The sequence below is a fragment of the Betta splendens genome, chromosome 10 (genome assembly GCF_900634795.4).
Source record: "Betta splendens chromosome 10, fBetSpl5.4, whole genome shotgun sequence".
Taxonomy (NCBI): domain Eukaryota; kingdom Metazoa; phylum Chordata; class Actinopteri; order Anabantiformes; family Osphronemidae; genus Betta; species Betta splendens.
Genome location: NC_040890.2, coordinates 10,797,531 through 10,825,260, shown reverse-complemented (window position 1 = coordinate 10,825,260; position 27,730 = coordinate 10,797,531). Strand labels below are relative to the sequence as shown.

The window sequence follows — 27,730 nt, the reverse complement described above, 5'->3', positions numbered from 1 at the left end:
ACCTCTCCAGCTTTGGAGAAGACCCGTTTGCACAGAACTGATGTCTGACTAATAAAGATATTTTTATTGGAATTGTGACTTGTAAACATGTAGTGTTAGTCTTTAATTACATTTTGAACTTGTCATAAATACATTACAGATATTTGTAATGTGAAACCTGTCTATCTTATAGATCATCTATCATCTTATAGATCGTCTGCCTGCCACGTTTATAAAGCTCTGACATATTGAAACCACCAGTCCGTTCAAACTGCAGATAAGCCGCTCGGCAGTCACGTGACGTATCGACGCCTCTCGCTCTCATTGGTCACCCGATTTGGAACGTGCTCAAGATTCTGCTTGACGACACTTTCGCTTCAAAAGATCGATGCTGAGTCGAGTGGGAGGTCCCGAGTTGGGACATCTCTGGTTCTAGCTCGTGTTTTTTGACCTTGCCTGCTCCCTGTCTGTACTGTTTTGGACTCTGCCTCGTGGATTGAACCGTTGTGGCTGCAGGGGCCCCCTGCTGCTGCCCTCACTCCTGCTGCAGCCTCTCACCTGGACCCAGGCCATGCCTTCGCTTCAGCTCCCGTCTCTGCATTAACGCTCGTGGGGAAGGAACCGCAACCCAAGCGTCGGGGCTCCGGACGCCGCCGGTCAAGGCCTAACGCCGCTGCTACAGGCAAAGACTTCACCTCTGCATCTACTGCCCCCGTGACCAAGGACCCCTCTCCTCCAGGAGGACTCTGGGTAACTCCTGTTGCCCAGATGACGCCCCCACCTTTATCGCAGGCCTCCCGACTCTCATCCAGCGCACACGTGGGCTGAATGAGATCAGGGGATTCACGGAACCGCCCACATCAGACATGGAGCCACTGTCTGTGTCGGCCTCTGAAGCCCCGCTGCAGCCTGCGCCTCGGCCTGCATCCGCCACAGCGTCTCCTGTCACTCAACCACGTCTGGTTCTCCAGCCACATCCCTGGTCAACGCATGCCGCACTTCATGTCCGGCCCCTGTTTTGGTTGCTGTTCGGCCAAGCCCATCTTCTGCCCAGCCAAGCTAGGTCTCGTTTCCTGTCTGCGCCGGCCCCGGAGAGGCCGCTCCTGGAGTCCCTGGTCTGGACTGGTTCACTCTGGTCCCAGACCTTGTGCTTTCTGCTCACCTGTTTACAGATCCTGCGGGTGCTCAGATGAATACGCCTGTCTGGGTTTGTCTCTGGCTCTGGTTCCGGCTTCTCGCCGGCCCTCGTCTCTGGCTCGTCTCTCATCTCTGTACAGTAGATAAGCTTTTGTTCCACTCACGTTCGCTGCCGCTGTTTGAGCGCCACCCTGTGGCTACTCTCCAGCGTCATATCCATTAAGTCCTGCCGTGTGCCAGTTCTAGCTCATGTTTTTGACCTGGCCTCGTGCTCCCTGTTTGTACTGTTTTGGACTCTGCCTTGTGGATTGAACCTTGCCTTGAGACTGCCGTTGGCCAACCCCTGTCTGAACCATTGCCTACTCCTATACCCCTCTGTGTACCAACCCCTGCCTGTCTGAAGAGCCTGCATTAAACCTCCACAAACTGCATCTGCGTGCTGTGCTGTGCATTTGAGACATTCATCCTGTTCTATTACATTTCAGGCTGTTCAGAGCAGAACACATGTTTCATTTTGGGCTGAAATAGGAACATTTGTCTGAGACAAGAGACTGAACAGAGGAGACATGGAAGCTGTGGTCGTAATGATGGTGGTGCTGGGACTCTGTCATGGTGAGGTGTTCACTTATCACAAGACACTAATGTTTGTTTTAAACATGATCGAACTTGTCTGCAACCATGTATTTTAATGCAAAAACTTGTGATGTAGAATGAGAAGTTTAAAATCCAACTCTAGAACAATTTAATACTAGATTTTACACAATAAATGTAATATATATATAATTTAAACAAATTTCTCTTTAACTGACATGTCAGGTTAAAGAAACGTGCTTCCACATGTTGCTCCTGGAACAGATGAGAACTCTGTGTAAGACACGCAGTTAATAACCAGTTTAAACCTGTAAAAAAGCAATAGGCTCAGCTGCTATTGACAGATGATTTTACTCAGAGTGGAGATCAAACAGGGAAAAGGCACAAGACACAGTTATGACCATTCTGTTAAAATATAATTAACATAACAGTTGTAATATTATTGATCTTCTTATAAAACACCTTTCATTTAATCTCCAGGTGTAGAAACCTACTGTGACGGCAGACAGAACGGAGCTCAGTGTTATGGAGCTTTAGGAGGAACAGTGGACGTTCAGCTGATGGACAGAGCCTCAGACATACATAAATACCAGTGGATAAAGGACCAAAGAGTGATACTGGATGGAAGAAAGAATCAAATTCTGTTTAATCATATAGAAAACAGATCCTTGTTTACTCCCAGTAATGGAACATTCAGCATCAACAACCTGAGCAGAAATGATGGTGGTGAATATCAACTTGATATCTATGATGCAAATGGATATAGATCAGAGGAACGAACTCTAAATTTGATCATTCAAGGTAAATAAATGTTCCTTTTCTTTCACTATTACAATACTGTAAATATAATTCACTGACATCTTAGTGCTAAACATGTTATTGTTCATATATTGAGTATTTCCACATCAGGTTCCTACCGTGTTCAGTGTCAGACTCCATCAGTGATGTGTGTGTGTTTCCTGCAGCTCCTGTGGGCTCCGTCCTGCTGCTCTTTTTTCCACTTGTAGACGTTGATTGTGACGGCAGAGTTTCTATGTTGATATCCACTTACATATCTAAAACAATATCATGGTCATTCTGTTAAATTATAAAAACCATAACAAGTGTAATATTAATGATATATCATACAACTTCATACAACACCTTCATTTAATCTCCAGGTGTAGAAACCTACTGTGACGGCAGACAGAACGAAGCTCAGTGTTATGGAGCTTTAGGAGGAACAGTGGACGTTCAGCTGATGGACAGAGCCTCAGACGTACATAAATACCAGTGGATAAAGGACCAAAGAACGATACTGGATGGGAGAAAGGATCAAATTCTAACTAATCTGACAGACCAGAGATACTTCTTTACTCCCAGTAATGGAACATTCAGGATCAACAACCTGAGCAGAAATGATAGTGGTGAATATCAGCTTGAACTCTATGATTCAGAAGGAAAGAACAAGAAACGGACTCTACATTTGACCATTCAAGGTAAATACATCATCTTTCATTAGTCCAATACTGGGAATATGATTCTCTCATCTTAGTGCTAAACATGTTATTGTTCATATATTGAGTATTTCCACATCAGGTTCCTGCCGTGTTCAGTGTCAGACTCCATCAGTGATGTGTGTGTGTCTCCTGCAGCTCCTGTGGGCTCCGTCCTGCTGCTCTCTGAGTGTCTGTCTGAGGGACAGATGAGGGCGTCCTGCTCCTCTGAGGGAGGGGACAGTCCTCAGTACAGCTGGACTCTGGATGGACACACACTGACACATGCTGAGCTCCTCTCTGGAAACAATGAGACCAACAACATCACTCTGAAACAACACGTCTCAGGACGTCTGCTCTGTTCAGTCAGGAATCAAGTCAATAATGTCTCCAAAGAAGAGACAATATCTCCCTGCAAAGACCAGATGGATATGAAATTTAAAGAAACAAAACATTAATCGTTTATTTAAAAGTTTATATGTTAAAACAACTAATTGTTCTGCTCATATGTGGTTTGGAGCTGGAGAAATATGAGCAACTTTCATCCACCGCACCACAAACAAGTGAATTCTGATTCTTTTTACATGATTAAAGACATCACCTTCATTCCTGGACATAAAAGACAGAAATGATCAGAGCACCGTTCATTTGTTGTAAATTGTCAGATTATCTCCACAATATTTAGTGTTTACTGCTTCCCCCCAAACTCTGAATTAAAGTACAGTACAATCAAAAAACAAAATTTATTGATTCATAGATTAAACACTGTAAATAACATTGTAGATTAGCTCAAAATTAATTACGTGTGTGGTGGAAATTTCCCATAAAGAAGCAGATGAGAGAGTTGTCCTTTTGTGCGATTTATTGAAATAATACAGAAAATAAAAATAATGGGGAAAGCAAATAAAAAACATGGATGTTGATCGTGCACATCAACAAACCAAAAACCAGCTGGGGAGATCAGTGCACACACCACGAAGGTGTGATGCAAAGAGCCCACGATCCTCACGTTGCTTCTGCCTTTTAACCTTTCTCCCTGGACCTGGTGGAATCTCCTTATCACACTGTGGGTGAAGATGTTCACATTACACAGTGAATACACAAGGTTTACAGCCTTGGGTCTGGTGAGGCATCAGACAGAAAGGAGCCAGAGCCCAGGGGTAAAAGGCAGACACAGGCCATGAACAATCGGTCACCTTGAGAGGGAGACAGATTGTCTAAGAATGTTCAGTTCTGGGTCTAATCAACAAGTACAGAATGCATGGTTGCTATAGAGATTCAGAAATGAACACAAGAAGCATTAAAGTACAATTTTTCCATTACACGTGCTGATTTATACTGTTTTGTTTTAGTTCACATTGAGTTATTATAAATATAATGCATGTTTGAGAATGTGCAGGAACTTTCAAAAATATAACTTTTTTATTGCAGTAGGGAATTCCTTTTTCTGAACATATCAACATCAGTTCAGTAGAAGGAGAAACGTTTCAGGCTCCTTCACTCTGTCCTTGACGGACATGACTGCAGCTCAAAGGGGAAGTGACTTCATGCGACATCCTTTTATGCTACCTGCTCGCTAAATATGATTGTCACACATTCTTTTCACACATTATTTTCTGCAACTGATCGCCATCAGGACCATTTAAGGCTGTTCAGAGCAGAACACACATGTTTAAAATAGAGGTTTGTCTGAGACTGAGATCAAAGGCTGAACAGAGGAGACATGAAAGCTGTGGTGGGACTGATGGTGGTGTTACTGGGACTCTGTTATGGTGAGATGTTCACTTATCACAAGACACTGTGTTTGCTATAATATAGGATCCTATGAACTTGTTTGTAGCCTTTTATTTTAATGGAGGAATATCAATGTGTTGTAGACTAATTCAATAATAGAGTATTTTGCACAATAAACACAATTTAATACAAACTACGACAGTTGAATGTGTTTCTTGTAGACATTTAACAGATGTAATATGTATGTGTATATATATATATATATATATATATATATATATATATATATATATATATATATATATATATATATATATATATATATATAATATACTAGGCATATTGTTGATAACTGAAGGCTGATTTAAACCAGGTTCACACCGCAGGCATCCGGTAAAAGAAGACTCAGCACATAAGTCTGGTTCAGTGTATTTATTGCTCAGCTTCCAGCCGATCAGAGCAGTGGAAAGTTAAAAGCGCGACGGTCCATGAAAAGAACCACTCGAAGTTTCATTAAGGAAGTTGCTGTAGGTTTGTTCATCTTGTTAAGGTGGCGACAGGCGCCGTTATGTAGAGCGTCACTGAGGTTTAAGCTGCGTGCTGTCCCAGTTTGCTTCTGACGAGGTTGTTGGTTGTTGTTTTAATCCTCACCAACAAAGAGGTGACGCTCCCTCGCTCTCAGCCAGCGCACTATAAATGACAAACGTCCTGCATGACGTTGGGCTGTGAGTTCAACCCCCACATGTGGACGTTAGCCCTCACCCCACCCTCATAGAGTCTGTTTCTGACCGTTCGAGCAGACACATGCATGTTTGTGGCCTGTTGGAGGTCATTTTGCAGGTCCTTGACAGCTCACCACCTGCAGAACCACTCCTTTATTGTGGGTGTTTTGCTAAATGCCTATCATTTCCACCTGTAGACTTTTAATTCATGATCTAATGTCTGATTCAGTGTCTCTGTAAATTACAACCAACCAGTCTAAAAAAAAACATGCAGACACTAAAAGAATTTCATAAGAATATTACTGTTATAATTCATTTATTTCTTCCCTGTAAAATGAATTTCTGTTTACTATTGCTTGTTTTCATGTCTTCATCTTCTTATAAAACACCTTTCATTCTATCTCCAGGTATAGAAACCTACTGTGACGGCAGACAGGACAGAGCTCAGTGTTATGGAGCTTTAGGAGGAACAGTGGACGTTCAGCTGATGGACAGAGCCTCAGACATACATAAATACCAGTGGAAAAAGGACCAAAGACTGATGCTGGGTGGGAAAAAGGATCAAATTGTGTCTAATCCTACAGAAGACAGATGCTTTTTTACTCCCAGTAATGGAACAGTCAGGATCAACAACCTGAGCAGAAATGATGGTGGTGAATATCAGCTTGAAACCTATGATTCAAATGGACAGAAATCAGAGGAACGGATTCTTCATTTAACCATTCAAGGTACAGTAAATAAATGTTTTTCTTCCTTCACTAGTCCAATACTGTAAATATAATTCACAGCCACCTTAGTGCTAAACATATTGTTGTTCATATATTGAGTATTTCCACATCAGGTTCCTGCCGTGTTCAGTGTCAGACGCCATCAGTGATGTGTGTGTGTTTCCTGCAGCTCCTGTGGGCTCCGTCCTGCTGCTCTCTGAGTGTCTGTCTGAGGGACAGATGAGGGCGTCCTGCTCCTCTGAGGGAGGGGACAGTCCTCAGTACAGCTGGACTCTGGATGGACACACACTGACACATGCTGAGCTCCTCTCTGGAAACAATGAGACCAACAACATCACTCTGAAACAACACGTCTCAGGACGTCTGCTCTGTTCAGTCAGGAATCAAGTCAATAATGTCTCCAAAGAAGAGACGAGACAGGCTTCATCTTCATTAACTGCACCTCACCCAATGGGACTCACATCTCACAGTGGGTGTTTGCAGCGAATAACACTCATCCTACTACAGTCACAAAAGCTCACGTTTCCGTTGTGGGTAAGAAAGTGGACTGAAACACTAACAGATGATAAATAATGGACAGAAACTGTCCTGACTTTTTTCAAAATCTATCAATCTATTTCTAGTGTAGTTTAAACAATTATTTTGCATAAATTTTATTGAAATAACACCATTATCTTTTCCTAACAGTGGGTGAGGCTCCTCATCTTGTCCAGTTCAAAATGAAAATATATTGTACGAACTACTTTGTCCTTTCATGTTAGGCTCAAATTGACACATTTAAACCACTTTGGACATCTTTATTAATAATCATGCAAGCAAAAGAGCAGGTCATGTGAACGAAATAAGATCTCTGGTTATAATATTTTTAACTCACTTTTTTCCACAAGTAGAAACCTACTGCGACGGGAGACAGAACAGAGCTCAGTGTTATGGAGCTTTAGGAGGAACAGTGGACGTTCAGCTGATGGACAGAGCCTCAGACATGAATAAATACTGGTGGAAAAAGGGCCCAAGAGTGATACTGATTGGGAGAAGGGACAGATTTCTATTTAATCTGCTAGAAGACAGATTCTTGTTTACTCCCAGTAATGGAACAATCAGGATCAACAACCTGAGCAGAAATGATAGTGGTGAATATCAGCTTGAACTCTATGATTCAAATGGACAGAAATCAGAGGAACGAATTCTTCATTTAACCATTCAAGGTAAATAAATGTTTTTCTTCCTTCACTAGTCCAATACTGTAAATATAATTCACTGACACCTTAGTGCTAAACATGTTATTGTTCATATATTGAGTATTTCCACATCAGGTTCCTGCCGTGTTCAGTGTCAGACTCCATCAGTGATGTGTGTGTGTCTCCTGCAGCTCCTGTGGGCTCCGTCCTGCTGCTCTCTGAGTGTCTGTCTGAGGGACAGATGAGGGCGTCCTGCTCCTCTGAGGGAGGGGACAGTCCTCAGTACAGCTGGACTCTGGATGGACACACACTGACACATGCTGAGCTCCTCTCTGGAAACAATGAGACCAACAACATCACTCTGAAACAACACGTCTCAGGACGTCTGCTCTGTTCAGTCAGGAATCAAGTCAATAATGTCTCCAAAGAAGAGACGATCACTGACTGTGGTGAGTGAGAACATGAGTAGAAATCCAGCTGGAAGTGTTGATGTCACTCATTAGAGTTAGTGTGAACATGATCGTTAATGTGTTTCTTCATCTTGCACCTCATCCAATGGGACTCACGTCTCACAGTGGGGCTTTGCAGCTACAGTAACACTGTGTTTTGTTGCAGCCATGAAAGAGTGTAGGAAAAACTGAAATAGTTGTTAGTGGACACTGACTTTGTTGCTGCTCAGTCTGAACCTGCAGTGATTTGTTGTGTTTCTCTAAACAGATCGCTCTCTTCTCATATGTGGTGTACGAGCTGCTGTTGGGGTTCTTATATTAATTGGCATGACTGCGTATTTTGCTTGGAAGAAAGCAAACTCCAACAAGACTGAAGGCTCTGCCATCGCTCCAGAAAACTCTGTGCTGATGGTTGAACTGTGAAGTTCTGCATCAACACCTGAACTACTGCTGCACCACTTGTTTCTTGCTGTTGTGGAGCATTTAAACGCAGCCTAAAGCAGTAGGAGTTAACTCTGGTCCTCGAGGGCCACGGATTGGTTTCCACATATCTGACTGAGCCAATCAGAAGCTGTTGGTGCAGGAAAATAACAAAACATATCACACATTATCAATATCTATAAATTTAGACAACAAATTAATTAGCATTACAGCTAAGTTTGACATTTTGGAATAGTTCAAAACACAAATTTGCCACAATATTCTGGTCAAATATATACATTACAGCTCTATCTAATTAAAAATGTGTAAACATGAGGTTAGAATTCTGTTAATACCTTAGTTCAGAATAAATCTAACGTGTATTTGCAATTTATTACTGATGATTTCAGTAAAGTAAAGCTTTTTTACTGGTTGTCAGACACAGTTAATGATGCTTTTAAACAGTCCTGGAACAAATGTATTAATTGGTGGAGAAGAGTGATTATTATACTGTTTATGTGTCATCACATTAATAAACATAAACTTTCTGCTATTAACTATGAAGTGTAAAAGTCAGTTTCTTAAATTATTAAATTGTAATTTTTCATTTCTCCTTTTAAAGTGGTTGTTCTTAATGAAGTGAGCAGTTGGGAGCAGCAGAGTCTCACAGAACAGAGAAGAATTAACTGCTGAGCTTCATTCCCGAAACATGACATGTAAATATCACTGTTTACTTGTGTGACATCATATATAATATGCTTCACATTTACAGTAGCTGGTAACTGTACAGAGTGTTAATTTTTCTGACATTGTTCTACGTTAATCAGTTGTAACCAATTTACCAGTTGTAACTAATTGACAAGTTTTAAACATCAGGTAGGAGGAAGAGGGTCTGTGGGTGCTGTGTCTGCATTAGCAGAGGGGGGCACGTACAGTGCGCCACTATCACTATGACTTGCATAAACTCCTGAGGCAGATAGACCAGCCACATGCTAACTGCTAAAATGGTTTGCACCATTGCATGTTAACAAACTGAGCCAGGCCTCCTCCTTTCCTCTAACAGCTACCTGCTGTTCTGTCCACACGCAATTTAATTTAATTTGATTGTTCTTAATTGGCTCCTAAAACACAAAATGAGAAAAGAGTTTCTAAATCATAATCTTTTGTCAGACTTGATCAGATGGACAGATGTGGTGACGTCACCTTGTCACCTTTAATGTGACTAAATCTTTTTTAGATCAGTAGAACACAACGATCTCAGAAACATGTCAGAAAAGTCTCAAATCCTCTTTCGGGATGAAAGAGAAATGCTTCAGGCTCCTTCACTCTGTCTGTCACAGACATGAATGCAATGTAAAGGGGAAGTGAACTTCATGTGACTTCCTTTTCTTCTAACTTCTTGCAAAATATAACATTAACACTTTTCTTTCTGGCTGGTCAGAGCTTTCTCTTTCTCTCTCTTCTCTCTCTTTTTTGCGAGTGATCCAGTCCCGATCGAGCCATCAGGCTGTTCAGAGCAGAACACATGTTTCATTTTGGGCTGAAATAGGAACATTTGTCTGAGACAAGAGACTGAACAGAGGAGACATGGAAACTGTGGTTGTAATGATGGTGGTGCTGGGACTCTGTCATGGTGAGGTGTTCACTTATCACAAGACACTAATGTTTGTTTTAAACATGATCGAACTTGTCTGGAACCATGTATTTTAATGCAAAAACTTGTGAGGTATAATGAGAAGTTTTAAATCCAACTCTAGAACAATTTAGTACTAGATTTTACACAATAAATGTTTAATACACTACAAACTATGACAGATAAATGGGTTAGTTTCTTTACAATTATTGTAACACATTTAACATAAATATTAATAAAAGAAAAAAAAGTTATTTTATGACTTAATTCATGGTCTAATGTTTGATCCAATCCAATGTCTCTGTAAATTACAACCAACCAGTATAAAAAGCAGCTATTAAAAAAACTTCATGCAAATATTAATGTTATGAATTATGTTTCTCCAAGTGTAAATTTCCAAATATAAGTTAACAAGGAATGTTTGCTATTTCTTATTTCCATGTCTTCTAAATCAGGTAAAACTGAAGAAAACACAGTTAAGTGTAATGTAAACAAATTTCTCTTTAACTTTAACTGCTTCCACATGTTGCTCCTGGAACAGATGAAATTTCTCTGTGTGACATGCAGTTAAATATCTAAAACATAGTTATTATCATTTTGTTAAATTATTATTATTTGATTAATAATTTAATTATAAAATAAATAATAAAAAAATAAAATAATTTAATTTTAATTTAAAATTTAATAATTAAAACAACAGTTGTAATAATAATGATCTTCTTATAAAAGTCTTTTCATATTATCTCCAGGTGTAGAAACCTACTGTGATGGCAGACAGAACGGAACTCAGTGTTATGGAGCTTTAGGAGGAACAGTGGACGTTCAGCTGATGGACAGAGACTCAAGAATATATAGATACTGGTGGAAAAAGGATCAAAGACTGATACTGGGTGGCAGAATGGATCAAATTCTGTCTAATCATATAGAAAACAGATCCGTGTTTACTCCCAGTAATGGAACAATCAGGATCATTAACCTGAGCAGGAATGACAGTGGTGAATATCAGCTTGAACTCTATGATTCAAATGGACAGAAATCAGAGGAACGAACTCTACATTTGACCGTTCAAGGTAAATACATTGTCTCTGACTACAACACTGGAAATAAAATTCACTCACATTAGTGCTAAACATATTATTTAATTTAATGCAGCTCCTGTGGGCTCCGTCCTGCTGCTCTCTGAGTGTCTGTCTGAGGGACAGATGAGGGCGTCCTGCTCCTCTGAGGGAGGGGACAGTCCTCAGTACAGCTGGACTCTGGATGGACACACACTGACACATGCTGAGCTCCTCTCTGGAAACAATGAGACCAACAACATCACTCTGAAACAACACGTCTCAGGACGTCTGCTCTGTTCAGTCAGGAATCAAGTCAGTCGTGTCTCCAGAGAAGAGACGATCACTGACTGTGGTGAGTGAGAACATGAGTAGAAATCCAGCTGGAAGTGTTGATGTCACTCATTAGAGTCAGTGTGAACATGATCATTGATGTGTTTCTTCATCTCAGGCTTCATCTTCATTAACTGCACCTCATTCAATGGGACTTACATCTCACAGTCGGTGTCTGCAGCTAATAACACTCTGTGTGTTGAACCAACAACTCATCCTACTACAGTCACAGAAGCTCATGTCTCCACTGTCGGTAAGAAAGTGGACTGAAACACTAACAGATGATAAATAATGGACAAACACTGGCCTGACTTTTTTCAAATCTATGAATCTATTTCTAGTGTAGTTTAAAGCATTATTTTGCATAAATGATATTGAAATAACACCATTATCTTTTCCTCACACAGTGGGTGAGGCTCCTCATCTTGTCCAGTTCAAAATGAAAATATATTTCACGAACTACTTTGTCCTTTCATGTTGTCAGGAAACGGCGGAGAGCGGACCCAAATGCACGGTGCCAGGACACGAGGTAGGTGGTGAAAAAATGAGGTTTATTCCAGTAATCGTTGTCAAAAGCAGTCCAGGTCATACACGATAGAGCGTGGGATTAACGTACTGTCATGTTTCACGCCATGTCTTGTTTTATTTTACTTCCTGTTTCAGTCAGAGGTTCACTTACCGGTTCTCAGTATCCACACCTGTCAGTAATTAAGTAATCACCTACCAGTATTTAGCATCCACCTCGCACAGACTCTAACCGCCAGATTGTTAAGTTCCGAACTTCTTTCCAGCGATTCATGTATAGTCTGTTCTGTTTGACCCTGATTGCCTTGACCATTGTTTCCTGCCTGAACCTCGTTTGTACCGCCGCCTGTGAAAGAACCGTGACTGACCATCTGACCGTGAGTTTGCTTAATCCTTGCCTGTACCTTCACCGAGACCTCCCGTGTACCGAACCTTGCCTGATTACTGGACTAGAGATTGCCTGCTCCCTTTGTACTTCATTACTGAGCCTTTGTGTATGACCTGGACCGTCTGACCCTGCCTTACAAAATAAACCTGTGTTTAACCATCATCTCGCTTCTGTGCTGTGCATGTGGGTCCGACGCCTGCCCGAGCCTGACAGGACAATCTGGCCTCACTTGGACCCAGCCAGCGCCAACCTGCACCCAGGTCTGTTACGAGTTTTTTTCCCCTTGTTTTTTCCCCTTTTTTTCCCTCTGTTCGTCGAGCGATGGAATTTATTCCACCGAGCTTACCAGAGGACTTCCGCGGGGATCTCGAGAGGCTGGCCAGAAAATACGCGGAAGCGCCCAGCCTTACTGCCCAGCTCCGAACAGTCAAACTAGCTATCGAGATACTGGAGGACGAGCCCTGGTGGCGTGAGTACCCCGGAGTGCAGGCGTTCTCTGATGGACTCCGGCTAATGCGGAGGGACTTGACACGCGCACGGCGCGCATCGGCTGGCCGCGTCTCCGCCGCCGCTCCTGTCGCCGCTCCTGTCGCCGCTCCCGCGGTTCACGTCTCTGTTCCTGTCGCCGCTCCGGCGGTTCGCGTCTCCAGTTCAGTCTCCAGCCCAGCCGCGCGCTGTTCAGTCTCCAGTGCAGCCCTGTCACGCTCAGGTTCCAGCCCCAGTCCAGTCGAGCCCAGTCCAGGTTCCAACCCAGTCGAGCCCAGTCCAGGTTCCAGCCCAGTCGAGCCCAGTCCAGGTTCCAGTCCAGTCGAGCCCAGTCCAGGTTCCAGCCCAGTCGAGTCACGCTCAGGCCTTGTCCCAGCCAGAGGGCACCATCCGTTTGACGAGTGTTAGTCACACCCAATCAGGCCCGGCGTCTACTCAGTCGAGCTCGGCAGCTGCAAGTAGTCATGCCGGCTCCGGAGGGGACGTCGTCCCAGTCCCTGTCGGCCATGTTGAGGCCGTTCCTGTCCCTGTCGGCCATGGTGAGGCCGTTCCTGTCCCTGTCGGCCATGGTGAGGCCGTTCCTGTCCCTGTCGGCCATGGTGAGGCCGTTCCAGTTCCTGTCCCTGTCGGCCATGTTGCGGCCGTTCCTGTCCCTGTTCCTGTTCCTGTCGGCCAGGTTGCGGCCGTTCCTGTCCCTGTTCCTGTTCCTGTCGGCCATGTTGCTGCCGTTCCTGTCCCTGTTCCTGTCGGCCCCGTAGAGATCGTCCTAACCCCCGTCCCTGTCAGCCTCGGAGTAGCAGTTCACACCGACCTCCAGAAGGAGGTCGCGCCAGCTGGAGTTGCTGCCGCGGTTCTCGCCGACCTCCAGGAGGAGGTCACGCCAGCTGGAGTTGCTGGCGCGGTCCACGCCGACCTCCAGGAGGAGGTAGCGCCGGCTGGAGTTGCTGCCGCGGTTCCCGCCGACCTCCAGGAGGAGGTCACGCCGGCTGGAGATCCTGCGGGCCTCCAGGAGGAGGTCGCGCCCGCTGCAGCTCCTGCGGGCCTCCAGGAGGAGGTCACGCCGGCTGGAGATCCTGCGGGCCTCCAGGAGGAGGTCGCGCCCGCTGCAGCTCCTGCGGGCCTCCAGGAGGAGGTCGCGCCCGCTGCAGCTCCTGCGGGCCTCCAGGAGGAGGTCGCGCCCGCTGCAGCTCCTGCGGACCTCCAGGAGGAGGTCGCGCCTGCTGCATCTCCTGCGGACCTCCAGGAGGAGGTCGCGCCGGTCGCAACTCCTGCGGACCTCCAGGAGGAGGTCACGCCGGCTGCAGCTCCTGCCGGCCTCCAGGAGGAGGTCGGTCCAGCTCTGTCTCCTGCCGCAGCACCTGCCGCAGTCCCTGCCGGCCTCCAGGAGGAGGTCGGTCCAGCTCTGTCTCCTGCCGGCCTCCCGGAGGGGGTCGGTCCAGCTCTGTCTCCTGCCGCCTCACGGAGGGGGTCGGTCCAGCTCTGTCTCCTGCCGGCCTCCCGGAGGAGGTCGGTCCAGCTCTGTCTCCTGCCGCAGCACCTGCCGCAGTCCCTGCCGGCCTCCAGGAGGAGGTCGGTCCAGCTCTGTCTCCTGCCGGCCTCCCGGAGGAGGTCGGTCCAGCGTGGTCTCCTGCCGCCCTCCCGGAGGAGGTGGTCGGGTTGCTCCTGGTCCCTGTGTTTTTTGGGCCAATGGGTGCAGGTGCAGCTCCTGGTGGCCCGGTCCCGGCCACGCTCGTCCCAAGTCTGACACGTACAAATGGAGCAGGAGAAGAAGGCTCAGATTTCCTAGTTTGAATCAGCAGGCTTAGACAGGTCCGGTAACAGGCAGAGTTCAGAAACAAGAGATACCGGTCGGGATCAGGCGAGAAAAACCAAAACCTGACATATGTTAGGCTCTAAATTGACACATTTAAACTACTTTGGACATCTTTATTAATAATGATGCAAGCGAAAGAGCAGGTCATGTGAACGAAAGAAGATAATACATCTCTGGTTATAATATTTTTAACTCACATCTTTCCACACATAGAAACCTACTGTGACGGCAGACAGGACAGAGCTCAGTGTTATGGAGCTTTAGGAGGAACAGTGGACGTTCAGCTGATGGACAGAGCCTCAGACGTACATAAATACCAGTGGATAAAGGACCAAAGAGTGATACTGGGTGGGAGAAGGGACAGATTCCTATCTAATCCGCTAGAAGACAGATTCTTGTTTACTCCCAGTAATGGAACAATCAGGATCAACAACCTGAGCAGGAATGATAGTGGTGAATATCAGATTGAACTCTATGATTCAGAAGGAAAGAACAAGAAACGGACTCTACATTTGACCATTCAAGGTAAATACATCATCTTTCAGTCTTCCAATCAGGTTCCTGCCGTGTTCAGTGTCAGACTCCATCAGTGATGTGTGTGTGTTTCCTGCAGCTCCTGTGGGCTCCGTCCTGCTGCTCTCTGAGTGTCTGTCTGAGGGACAGATGAGGGCGTCCTGCTCCTCTGAGGGAGGGGACAGTCCTCAGTACAGCTGGACTCTGGATGGACACACACTGACACATGCTGAGCTCCTCTCTGGAAACAATGAGACCAACAACATCACTCTGAAACAACACGTCTCAGGACGTCTGCTCTGTTCAGTCAGGAATCAAGTCAATAATGTCTCCAAAGAAGAGACGATCACTGACTGTGGTGAGTGAGAACATGAGTAGAAATCCAGCTGGAAGTGTTGATGTCACTCATTAGAGTCAGCGTGAACATGATCGTTGATGTGTTTCTTCATCTCAGGCTTCATCTTCATTAACTGCACCTCACCCAATGGGACTCACATGTCACGGTGGGTCTTTGCAGCTAATAACAATCCATGTGTTGAACCAACAGCTCATCCTACTACAGTCACAGAAGCTCACGTTTCCGTTGTGGGTAAGAAAGTGGACTGAAACACTAACAGATGATAAATAATGGACAAAAACTTGCCTGACTTTTTTCAAAATCTATCAATCTATTTCTAGTGTAGTTTAAAGCATTATTTTGCATAAATGATATTGAAATAACACCATTATCTTTTCCTCACACAGTGGGTGAGGCTCCTCATCTTGTCCAGTTCAAAATGAAAATATATTGTACGAAATACTTTGTCCTTTTATGTTAGGCTCAAATTGACACATTTAAATAACCTTGAACATCTTTATTAATAATCATGCAAGCAAAAGAGCAGGTCATGTGAACGAAATAAGATAATACATCTCTGGTTATAATATTTTTAACTCACATTTTTCCACACATAGAAACCTACTGTGACGGCAGACAGGACAGAGCTCAGTGTTATGGAGCTTTAGGAGGAACAGTGGACGTTCAGCTGATGGACAGAGCCTCAGACGTACATAAATACCAGTGGATAAAGGACCAAAGAGTGATACTGGGTGGGAGAAGGGACAGATTTCTATCTAATCATATAGAAGTAAGATCCTTGTTTACTCCCAGTAATGGAACAATCAGGATCAACAACCTGAGCAGAAATGATAGTGGTGAATATCAGCTTGAAACCTATGATTCAGACGGACGTAGATTGGATCAGCGAACATTAAGCCTTATTGTTCAAGGTAAAAAAAAGGAAAATCTTTCCATCAATTAAAACATTCATAATTTCCACTATATCAATATAGGACCACTGTTCTAAAAATCCAAAGTAAAATCTTGAACTTCATGTCTCCTGCAGCTCCTGTGGGCTCCGTCCTGCTGCTCTCTGAGTGTCTGTCTGAGGGACAGATGAGGGCGTCCTGCTCCTCTGAGGGAGGGGACAGTCCTCAGTACAGCTGGACTCTGGATGGACACACACTGACACATGCTGAGCTCCTCTCTGGAAACAATGAGAGCAACAACATCACTCTGAAACAACACGTCTCAGGACGTCTGCTCTGTTCAGTCAGGAATCAAGTCAGTCGTGTCTCCAAAGAAGAGTCAATATCTCCCTGTAAAGGTGAGACAAACAATCAAGACCAGATGAATATGAAATATAAACAGAGAAAACATTAATTAAAGTTTATTTGTTAAAACAACCAACTCTTCTTCAAACACTGTTTTTCGTCATGAAGATGATCTTCCTGTTCATGAGTCTTAGTAACGGTCCTCATGGACACAGACCTTTGTGTCACTGTGTTAACATCAGGTCTTTGTTCTCGTTGTCTGAACAGGTCTCTCTCTGCTCATTTGTGGTTTGGAGTCTGCAGTAGCAGCTGTTTCACTGGGTGTGATCTGCATCTATTTTTATTGGAAGAAGAGGAAATATGAGCAGCTTTCAGCCCCCGCAACACAAACAATTGAATTGATCTGAGAAGATTATTTTTTTATTGCTGATTCAGGAGATCACCTTCATCCCTGGACATCAAAGACAGAAATGATCAGAGCACCGTTCATTTGTCATTTGTTGTAAACTGTCAGATTATGTAAACTATATTTAGTGGTCACTGACTAAATATGATACCACTCAATTAAAGTACAGTGCAATCAAAGTAAATAACATTGTAGATTAGCTAACAATTAATTACATGTTGATTTATACTGTTTTGCTTTTGTTCACATTGGGTTATTATAAATATAATGCAAGTTTGAGATTGTGCAGAAAATATATTATTTATTTATATAATATTTTACAAATATAACTTTTTTTTGCAAAAGGGAATTTCTTTTTCTGAACATATCTGACCATATAACATATGTTACTTTCCTACATATGAATGCTACAGATGTGAGTATACAGCTGCTAACTTAGACATATACAGGTTTGTTGCTAAAACATAACAAACATAAAACAGACTCTTAGAAGCAGCATGCGGTTATTTTAGCACATACTGTATTTTATAGCTGAGGAACCGAAACATTGGCCAGAATCTTCTTGGTGAGTCATCATTATTTGCAGCAGCTAATCAAAAAAAGGACACAAAATAAAAAACAATTCTCTCATCATGTCTACTTTGTTAAGGTCAAAAGGGTTTAATAAAGAAGTCAGTTTAAGTGTTTATTTGACAGAGAAAGTGATAGTGGCTCTAGAAAGAATGATCAGAGGACCGTTCATTTGTTGTAAATTGTCAGATTATGTCAATAATATTTAGTGATCTCTGCTTCCCCCCAAACACTGAATTTAAGTACAGTACAATCAAAAGACAAAATCTACTGATTCATAGATTGAACACTGTGTAAATAACATTGTATTAGCTCAAAATTAATTACGTGCAGATTTATACTGTTTTGTTTTTGTTCACATTGAGTTATTATAAATATAATGCATGTTTGAGAATGTGCAGGAACTTTCAAAAATATAACTTTTTTATTGCAGCAGGGAATTCCTTTTTCTGAACATATTGACATCAGTTTCTTGCATATGAATGCTACAGATGTGAGTATACAGCTGTTAACTTAAACATGGACAGGTTTGTTGCTAAAACATAACAAACATAAAACAGACTCTTAGAAGCAGCATGCGGTTATTTTAGCACCTACTGTATTTTATAGCTGAGGAACTGAAACATTGGCCAGAATCTTCTTGGTGAGTCATCATTATTTGCAGCAGCTAATCAAAAAAAAAAAAGACACATAAATAAAAAACAATTCTCACGTCCACTTTGTTAAGGTCAGGAGGGTTTAATATGACAGAGAAAGAAATGATGGCTCCAAAAAGAATAACAGGAGCCTGCTGGTCTCTGAGTGTCTGTCTGAGGGAGAGATATCACAGTAAACTACTACAAGACTGAAGGCTCTGCCGTCTTTGGAACCAGGAAACATCCAGAGAACTCTGTGCTGATGTTTGAACTGTGAAGTTCTGCATCAACACCTGAACTACTGCTGCACCACTTGTTTCTTCCTGTTGTGGAGCATTTAAACGCAGCCTAAAGCAGTAGGAGTTAACTCTGGTCCTCGAGGGCCACGGATTGGTTTCCAAATACTGTATGTGACTGAGCCAATCAGAAGCTGTTGGTGCAGGAAAATAACAAAACATTTCACACATTATCAATATCTATCAGTTTAGACAACAAATTAATTAGCATTACAGCTGAGTTTGACGTTTTGGAAGATTAAAGTGAAAGTTTTCTGTGAACTGTAAAAATGTGTAAACATGAGGTTAGAATTCTGTTAATACATTCAGAATAAATCCTATGGATATTTGCAATTTATTATTGATGATTTCAGTAAAGTGAACCTTTTTTACTGCTTGTCAGCTAGTGATGCTGTAATCTTTCATTTCTGCTTTTAAAGTGGTTGTTTTTAATGAAGTGAGCAGTCGGGAGCAGCAGAGTCTCACTAAAGAAAGAGAAAAATTAACTGCTGAGCTTCATTCCAGGAACGTAAATATCCCTGTTCACTTCTGTGACATCATATAGAATATGCTTCACCTTTAGCTGGTAACTGTACAGGTGTTACTCTTTCACCCTAGTCAGACAGAGGGGTTAAACGGCAGAACAACATGAGGATTGTGGGATCTTCGTGATGTTTGCACTGATCTCCCACATGCGTGTTTGGTTTGTTGATGTGCACGATCAACATTCATGTTTTTGATTTGCTTTCCCCATTATTTTTCTTTTTCTTTTATTTTTACAATAAATTACACAAAAGACAACTCTCTCTCATCAGCCTCTTTATGGGTAATTTGCATCATTCTACGCTATTCTAAGCCTAGTGGTGAGAGTGCCTGTGCCGACATTGGCCCATCGATACCAGTGCAGCGTGTAGGCAGGGGACTACAATAACATAAAATAGCAATTCATATCTGTCTACTGATCTGTTATAGATATTATAAAATATATATACTTCTATATTTTAATTATCTTGACATTTGTCTGAGTAAAAATCGCTGAATCTGTGCATTTCCTGGTCTAATATGTTGAGAAACCAATTGTTTGTCAGCAACAAGCCCGATATTTAAACTGTCAGTAAATTAGAGATGGGAAGTGCGATTATTTTAACTGACTAGGATCTTTAACTCTCGATCAGTAAAGTGAACGAATCATTTCGAGTCATTTGTTCATTCTGTGCATTGGCAGGTGCAGGCAGCAGGTGGCGCTGTGGGCCTTGTAAAAATGGCTGCGGTTTATTTGCTTCCCCTACATTATTCATTTTGGAGTGATATCCTGTCCATGAAGCGTTAATTACACTTGCATGGTATATTATACGCCAGAAGAAAAACACAGCTTTCACACGCTTTACTCTGGATAATATATGGTGTCTTTTCTTACAGTTTTTTGATCAGGATAAACCCAGAGCACAGTAAGCGTGCTTCCAGTCCAAGTGAGTTGAAGAACTGATACGACTGTTCAGCAGAAGACTAAAAATCTGAATCCACATGTGGCATCATTTACTGTATCAGGAGCTTCACTGAGTCTGACTGGCAGAACAGCTAAGAGAAGGTGAGACTTAAGTTAGTTTTCTTTACAGAGTTGCTGCGGTCCCTGTCTGAGGCCACATGGACAGCAGGCCGGACCCCTACCCTCCCCATCAATGAGATTAAGCGAATGGTGTGGGTGTGAGAATGTATCTGAGAGTGCATGGGTTCACATATGATTGACTAGTCCTTTGTGAGAGAATTCGTGGTAGGGTGTGTTGATGTATGTGTGGGTGTGGGTGTGTGTCTGTGTGAGTACGTATGTGTGAGGTGCGGTTGGTTTGTTGGGGATTCCGTTTTACGCCCGGGGTACGATGATCGTCTGCCTGACCCTCCCACCGGGGGGAGTGTTTGCCCCTGGTTCTCATGGGGCGGACAGCGTTGACCCCCGTTGGCCCGCTCTGACCTCGGGTGCTGTCTCTGTGGCTGCTGCAGCTCTGCCTGGGGGGCTCTGTGTGGGCGGCTTGGGTCGCAACACCTGCCCTCTGGACCTGAAGGTGTGTGGGCTCCCTGGCTGCTAGGATTCTCTCCTCTGCTTGTTGGATGGGCGTAGTGGCCGAGTTCCCATCACCCTGGCTTCAACAAGTGGCATTGTTCATGCACCAGCGTCTGCCTGTAACAATGTTAAGCTACAGCTTTGCTATCCTTGTAGTGGGACCCTCAGGTTTATCACCTGAGCTGATAAACAGGCTTTCTAAACCCAAATGTAAATATTAATGATACTTATCACTACCAATAGCAATAATGTGTAAATATGGAAATTGTGATGTTGTACTGTATGTCATGGCTAATATTAAGTAGTATGAGATTATGTATAACAATGCATATTCAGACGAGCAGTCGGTTAAAAAATTCCACTTCCTTTACCTACATTTGTTGTGGACAGCAAACTAATCACTGATTTTTGTTAGTGTCATTTGAGGTTTGTCTGTTTGGAGACTGGTGAATAAAACACATCTGCACTGATGATGAACATGACTGTGTTACCTGAATCTATTTTTATTGGAAGAAGAGGAAATATGAGCAACTTTCATCCCCAACACCACAAACAAGTGAATTCTGAGAAAGAATAAATTCATTGCTGATTGAGGAGATCACCTATATCCCTGGACATCAAAGACAGAAATGAAATGAAATTTCTTCTTTCTTCTGAATGTAGCAACATTGGTTCTTCCCCTAATTAGTCTATCTATGTTAGTGAGGAAAGATATAAGATGTGGTTGCGCTGATGGTGATGTCCTTGACCGTTTGACAATTCTTACATAATCAGCTGTTAACTTAGACGTTTACAATTCTGTTGCTTAAACATATGTATTTTCTCATCTCTCAGCAGCAGAATTTAATAGGAGGATCAAAAAAATGTATGGGTTCAAATTGAAACCTCAAACTGGGCAGCACAACATTTTGTAGTGTAACAAGGTCTTTTAGAAGCAACATGCAGTTATTTTAGCACCTATTGTATGGCTGAGCAACCTTAACCATGGCCAGAATCTTCTGGTGAGTCATAGTTAGTTGAGGCACCTCATCAAGAAGGAGACACAATATAAGAAACAAGTAAAGTGAACGAACCTTTTCGAGTCATTCGTTCATTTTGTTCATTTACAGCAGGTGGCGCTGTGGGCATTGTAATAATGGCCGCAGTTATCACACACTGGTTTGGAGAACATGGTGTGTTTCAGCGGACAAATTATATTCACAAAATGCCACAAGCAAACCATGTGAAAACCTAGCAAATACACACCCGTGGTTTATGTTCTGCATCTTCCCTGTCATTGTTGTTTAACACCTTGACAGTTGCTTGGTCACATGACAAATGAACGAACGAACGAACGATCGATCTGTGAGGATCAGTAGGAACCAATCAGGAACGAGATGGAGCGCTTGCCGCTCGCTACAGAGCGTATGTGGCTCGGCTGTCACGTGACGAATGAACGAACGAATGATCCTTAAAGATCCGTGTGAACGAATCTCAAAAGAACTGTAGTATTTGCCACTCACCACAGAGCCTGAGCTCTGAACCATGAACGAGAACGATGAACCAAACCATGCGGCCGAGCTGCCTTTCAGGTTATGGCTGGAGAACAAGTGTCCAGAAAGTGACATTCTTATTATTATTATTATTATTATTATTATTATTATTATTATTATTATTATTATTATTATTATTATTATTATTATTATTATTATTATTATTATTATTATTATTATTATTATTAATAGTAGTAGTAGTAGTAGTAGTATATTTTATAATTGTAGCAGAGTAGACAGTACCACAAAATCAACATGTTGATATAATGTTGGAAACTATTGATTTTCAATTACCATTCCTTCAATAAATATTGTATGTCGGCTGTCGGCTGGTGGACTGTGCCTTTAATCTTTTCAGCTGTAGTAGGTGTGATGCTTCCCTCTACTGGTTTCCAGAGGTGATTGAAGTGATACAGTATTTGCCTTAATGAGGTTTTGTCCAGTGGAGGGAGACAAACTATCAGCAGAGGAGACAGAGAAGAGCGAGAACTGCAACTACAAGAAACGACACCAGCGCTAAACCAGTTAGCAGGTTTGAGCTAGTTTAAGACGATGCCACATCATCTGTTACCACAGTAAACATCACCAGATTAAAACATTTCCCACCATTTTTATTATTAGATGAAGAAGAGAGATGGTGACATCTGAATAAGGCAGGTTTGTTTTGTTTTAAATATAAAGAAATGTTCCCTTCAGAACTGTATCAAAGTATTAACTTCAGGGGATTTGGCCTCTTTCACTCACTTTCTCTAAAGTATGAAGGCCCCTGATTGTAAAGTGAAGGGGAAACAAGGCAGGTACCACTTCCTCTTGTTTTACTACCCCCATTGTGGTCCAAGGCATTGTGCAGAGCAGAGAAGATAACTGTGTCCAATCATATAGAAAACGGACCCTTGTTTACTTCCAGTGATGGAACATTTAGAATCCATGACCTGAGCAAGAAAGATCGTGGTGAATATGATGGACAGAACTCTACAGTTGTCTATCAAGGGTAATATTCATCATGTATCTGGAAACTGTTTGTAGTTTGTTAACAACTTTCAGAAATGATTGACTTAAGTTTCTATCACTAAAGTCAACAACATAGTGATGACGCTTCACTGTTTCTCTTGTCAGCACACTGATATAAGCATACACTGACATTAGCTAATAACTAACTGTATATAACTAAAACATATGTACCTGGTGACAGAACAGAGCAGAAAAAATAAATAACAGTAAATACGTAAATTTAAGAATTGGGGAAGTAGAACAACTACAGGAAGAAGAGGGCTTCAGGGGATTCGTCTCATTTCCTTGAAGACTGACACAGCAGATTAATCATTAGACACATTGCAGACAGCTCTGTTTGAGACGTACATTTCTGTTTAATTTATGTTTGACTGTGAACTGCAGACTGGATCAATGGAGGCTTAAAGCTCACTGAAAATGGAAGCTGTAGTTGGACTGATTCTGCTGCTGCTCAGAGTCTCTCAGGGTGAGATGGAGAACACGATGTTTTATGAATTTATTGTTATGACATATTAACAAAGTGATAAATAAGTAAAGGAGAAATAAGAGAGGACACAGTAGTGGCTTTGACTGTGGTCATCACATTAGAGAATTTTAACTTTTTCGAGTTGTAGTCGTCGATTGTGGCAGCAGATTTCTGTGTGTAATATTCACTTGCATATCTAAAACAATATCATGGTAATTCTGTTAAATTATACTTAACAAAACAGGTGTAATATTAATAATCTTATCATAAAACACCTTTCATTTAATCTCCAGGTGTAGAAACCTACTGTGACGGCAGACAGGACAGAGCTCAGTGTTATGGAGCTTTAGGAGGAACAGTGGACGTTCAGCTGATGACTAGTGCCTTAGTATTAGCCAGATACTGGTGGAACGAGAACCGAACAGTGATTCTGGATGGGATAAAGACTAGAATTATGTCTAATCTGCTAGAAGACAGATCCTCATTTACTCCCAGTAATGGAACATTCAGGATCACCAACCTGAGCAGGAATGATAGTGGTGAATATCAGCTTGAAGCCATAGACTTAGATGGAAATATAGAGCGACGCACTCTACATTTGACCATTCAAGGTAAATACATTATCTTTCAGTCTTCCAATCAGGTTCCTGTCGTGTTCAGTGTCAGACTCCATCAGTGATGTGTGTGTGTTTCCTGCAGCTCCTGTGGGCTCCGTCCTGCTGCTCTCTGAGTGTCTGTCTGAGGGACAGATGAGGGCGTCCTGCTCCTCTGAGGGAGGGGACAGTCCTCAGTACAGCTGGACTCTGGATGGACACACACTGACACATGCTGAGCTCCTCTCTGGAAACAATGAGACCAACAGCATCACTCTGAAACAACACGTCTCAGGACGTCTGCTCTGTTCAGTCAGGAATCAAGTCAGTCGTGTCTCCAGAGAAGAGACGATCACTGACTGTGGTGAGTGAGAACATGAGTAGAAATCCAGCTGGAAGTGTTGATGTCACTCATTAGAGTCAGTGTGAACATGATCGTTGATGTGTTTCTTCATCTTCATTAACTGCACCTCATCCAATGGGACTCACATCTCACAGTGGGGCTTTGCAGCTACAGTGACACTGTGTTTTGTTGCAGCCATGAAAGAGTGTAGGAAAAACTGAAATTGTTGTGGACACTGACTTTGTTGCTGCTCAGTCTGAACCTGCAGTGATTTGTTGTGTTTCTCTAAACAGATCGCTCTCTTCTCATATGTGGTGTACGAGCTGCTGTTGGGGTTCTTTTATTAATCTGCATTACTGCGTATTTTGCTTGGAAGAAAGCAAACTCCAACAAGACTGAAGGCTCTGCCGTCGCTGGAACCAGGGAACATCCAGAGAACTCTGTGCTGATGGTTGAACTGTGAATTTGTGCATCCACACCTGAACTAGCGGTATCACCTCATTCATTCTCTGAAATGTTTTTCCAAATGTATGTGTATGTGGCTAGGTATGAGGAACTTTGGGAGATCAACAGTTCCCCACACATCCACATCATCTTCCCTCGTGTCCCCGTACCCTACCACCTTACAGAAGATGCTCTTTGAGCTGCCTCTAAGCAGTAAACATGCGACTCACCCACTGCAGGACTCATTGTCTGCTCTGGAGAGCAGCTTCAGTCACAGACTGATCCACCTTCGCTGTGTGAAGGAGAGATATGGTAGATTCTACCTGTTGCGATCAGACTGTATTATAATAACCAGCGCTGCCAACTATCTCCCACACCACAACTGACAACCATCAGTGGTTATGTAGAAATCTACTCAATGCAATATTTGTGCAAAAATGTACAATATTTATATTACCTTTATTCAATATACAATAACCCTCCCCATAACTCCACTCTGCCCACCTGTACAGTGTAGTATCGTGTCAGCTTAGCTTTACCTAATTTGATTTGTTGCTGTTTGTTTCATGTGTTGCTGTACTTTTCTTTACTGTGCCTACGCTGTTGTTTCCCCACTGTGGGACTATTAATAACTACTGACTCCTCTCATTTAGATAAATGTGTTCTGTGTTACTACGACTGACTTTCATGCCTCTTCTTTCCAGAGCAAACCTCCACCTGCTCTCTACTCTCACTGCAGGTCAAACATCAATGTTCAGGGTGATTCCTGTCTGACCTCGTCTGTCTGCCTCTCCATCAGCATAACAAACAAGAAGGGACTCAAAGCTGATCCTTGGTGTGGTCCCACCTTTACCTTGAACTCTGTCTGACCTACAGCTCATCTCACCACCATCATACTCATACATGTCCTGGACTACTGATATACTTCTCTGTCACTCCCGACAGTCTCATCCAGTACCACAGCTCCTCCCTCCACCCTGTCACATGCCTTCTCTACATCCACAAAGACACAATGCAGCTCCTTCTGACCATCTCTGTACTTTTCCATCAACATTCTCAAAGCATAAATGGCATCAGTGGTTCTCTTACGAGGTGTCACTATTTATGTCAGTTCCTGTTTTACGTTGAAAGGACTTCCTGTTCACACCTGATCTCAGCTGTTTCTGTCATTACCGGTTCCCATTATCCACACCTGTCTGTAATTAGTAATCAACACCAGTATATAGTCTCCACCTCTGACACACTCTAGTTGCCAGAGTGTTGAGTCCTAGCATCACTTTCCAGCGTTCTCGTGTAGTTACCTTGTTTTGCTGATCTTGCCTGTCATTGACCGCCGATTCCTGCCTGACCCTCATCTGTACCTTCGCCCTGGATTGTGGTAAATTGTCTGACCGTCTGACCAGTGAGTTTTTGCCTAGCCCTTGTCTGTACCTTTTCCGAGCCTATCTGTGAACCGAACCTCTGCCTGTCTCTTAGGTCCGATCTTGCCTGCCCCTCCTCGTACCTAAAGAAACTGAGATACACTGTGTATGACCCGGACTGCCTGACGACGCTGATACAATAAACATTGTTTTACTCATCAACCTTTTCACTCTTCATTCTTTTTAGAGCCTTCCTCACCTCATCCTCTCTAATCTCTGCTATTTCCTGCTCCACAACATCCACATCTTCCTCTCTTCTTTCCCTGTCATTCTCCTCATTCATCAGCTCCTCAAAGTACTCCTTCCATCTTCTCTGCACACTTTTCTGGGTTTTTAGCACCTTTCCATCACTGTCTTTCATCACCCTTATCTGTTGTACATCCGTCCCATCCCTATGTCTCTGTCTGGCTAGCCTGTACAAGTCCTTCTGTCCGTCCTTCGTGTCTAACCTGTCATTCAGCTCATTGTAAGTGTTCTGTTTGGCCTGTTTTTACCACCTCCCTCTTCACTCTGCTCTGATCTTCCTTGTACTCGTGTCTACTTTACTCAGTTATTTCTACATCCTACTTCCTTCTAGCCAACCTCGGGTTGCAGTCCTGTATTGCCTCATTCCACCACCACGTGTCTTCATCTTCTTATCTTGTTAAATTCTTATGGACGATTCGCATGGTTGTTTTTGGCAAGTTTTACGCCGGATGCCCTTCCTGAAGCAACACTATTCATCTGGGCTTGGAACCAACACAGAAGTCACTGTCCTGCAACCCCTGTGGCTGAATTATCCTCCGCACAAGTGAATTCTGAGAAAATTCTTTTTCCTTTGCGGATTCAGTAGATCACCTTCATCCCAGGAAATAAAAGACAGAAATGATCAGAGCATCGTTCATCTGTCATTTGGTGTAAACTGTCAGATTATGTGAACAATATTTAGTGTTCACTGCTTCCCCCAACCACTGAATTAAAGTACAGTACAATCAAAGGAAAAAATCTATTGATCCCACTGTGTCCAGTGTGCTGAGTGACCAGCTGATTAGCTCCAAGATTAGCTCCCAAATATAAAACATTATTTCAGAATAGCAGCTCAGGATGCTCAGAAAGGACAGAAACACTGCATGCAAAAGTAGAGTGGGAAGCAGAGGGAAAACACGTCTGCACTCCTCAAAGGCTGAAGTATGTATGTTCATTTGTATTGTCTTGGTTTCGTTCAGACAATAAATTATTATTGG

At 42.9% G+C, this 27,730-nt stretch overlaps 2 protein-coding genes across 4 annotated transcripts; both read left to right on the top strand.

The window, feature by feature from the left end:
* Positions 1-399: 399 nt before the first annotated feature.
* LOC129604735 (T-cell surface antigen CD2-like) lies at positions 400-26,656 on the top strand. 3 transcript variants are annotated; one of them, XM_055512458.1, is made up of 5 exons: positions 400-1,728; positions 2,188-2,508; positions 24,000-24,317; positions 24,406-24,663; positions 24,936-26,656. In XM_055512458.1, exons 1-5 carry the CDS (start codon positions 1,683-1,685, stop codon positions 25,103-25,105), a joined length of 1,113 nt encoding a protein of 370 aa, XP_055368433.1. In that variant the 5' UTR covers positions 400-1,682; the 3' UTR covers positions 25,106-26,656. The 3 variants fall into 3 exon arrangements, with proteins under 3 accessions (XP_055368433.1, XP_055368434.1, XP_055368435.1); XM_055512459.1 differs by lacking the exons at positions 24,000-24,317; positions 24,406-24,663; positions 24,936-26,656 and adding exons at positions 2,868-3,185; positions 3,342-4,504 and having other exon boundaries at positions 479-1,728; XM_055512460.1 differs by lacking the exons at positions 400-1,728; positions 2,188-2,508 and adding an exon at positions 23,531-23,706.
* Positions 9,841-17,791, top strand: LOC114863986 (uncharacterized). Its single transcript, XM_055512457.1, has 11 exons — positions 9,841-10,046; positions 10,796-11,116; positions 11,199-11,456; positions 11,553-11,687; positions 11,919-11,963; positions 14,860-15,171; positions 15,260-15,517; positions 15,614-15,748; positions 16,114-16,428; positions 16,545-16,805; positions 17,020-17,791. The coding sequence occupies exons 1-11, from the start codon at positions 10,001-10,003 to the stop codon at positions 17,157-17,159; spliced, it is 2,226 nt and encodes a 741-aa protein (XP_055368432.1). The 5' UTR covers positions 9,841-10,000; the 3' UTR covers positions 17,160-17,791.
* Positions 26,657-27,730: the final 1,074 nt, after the last annotated feature.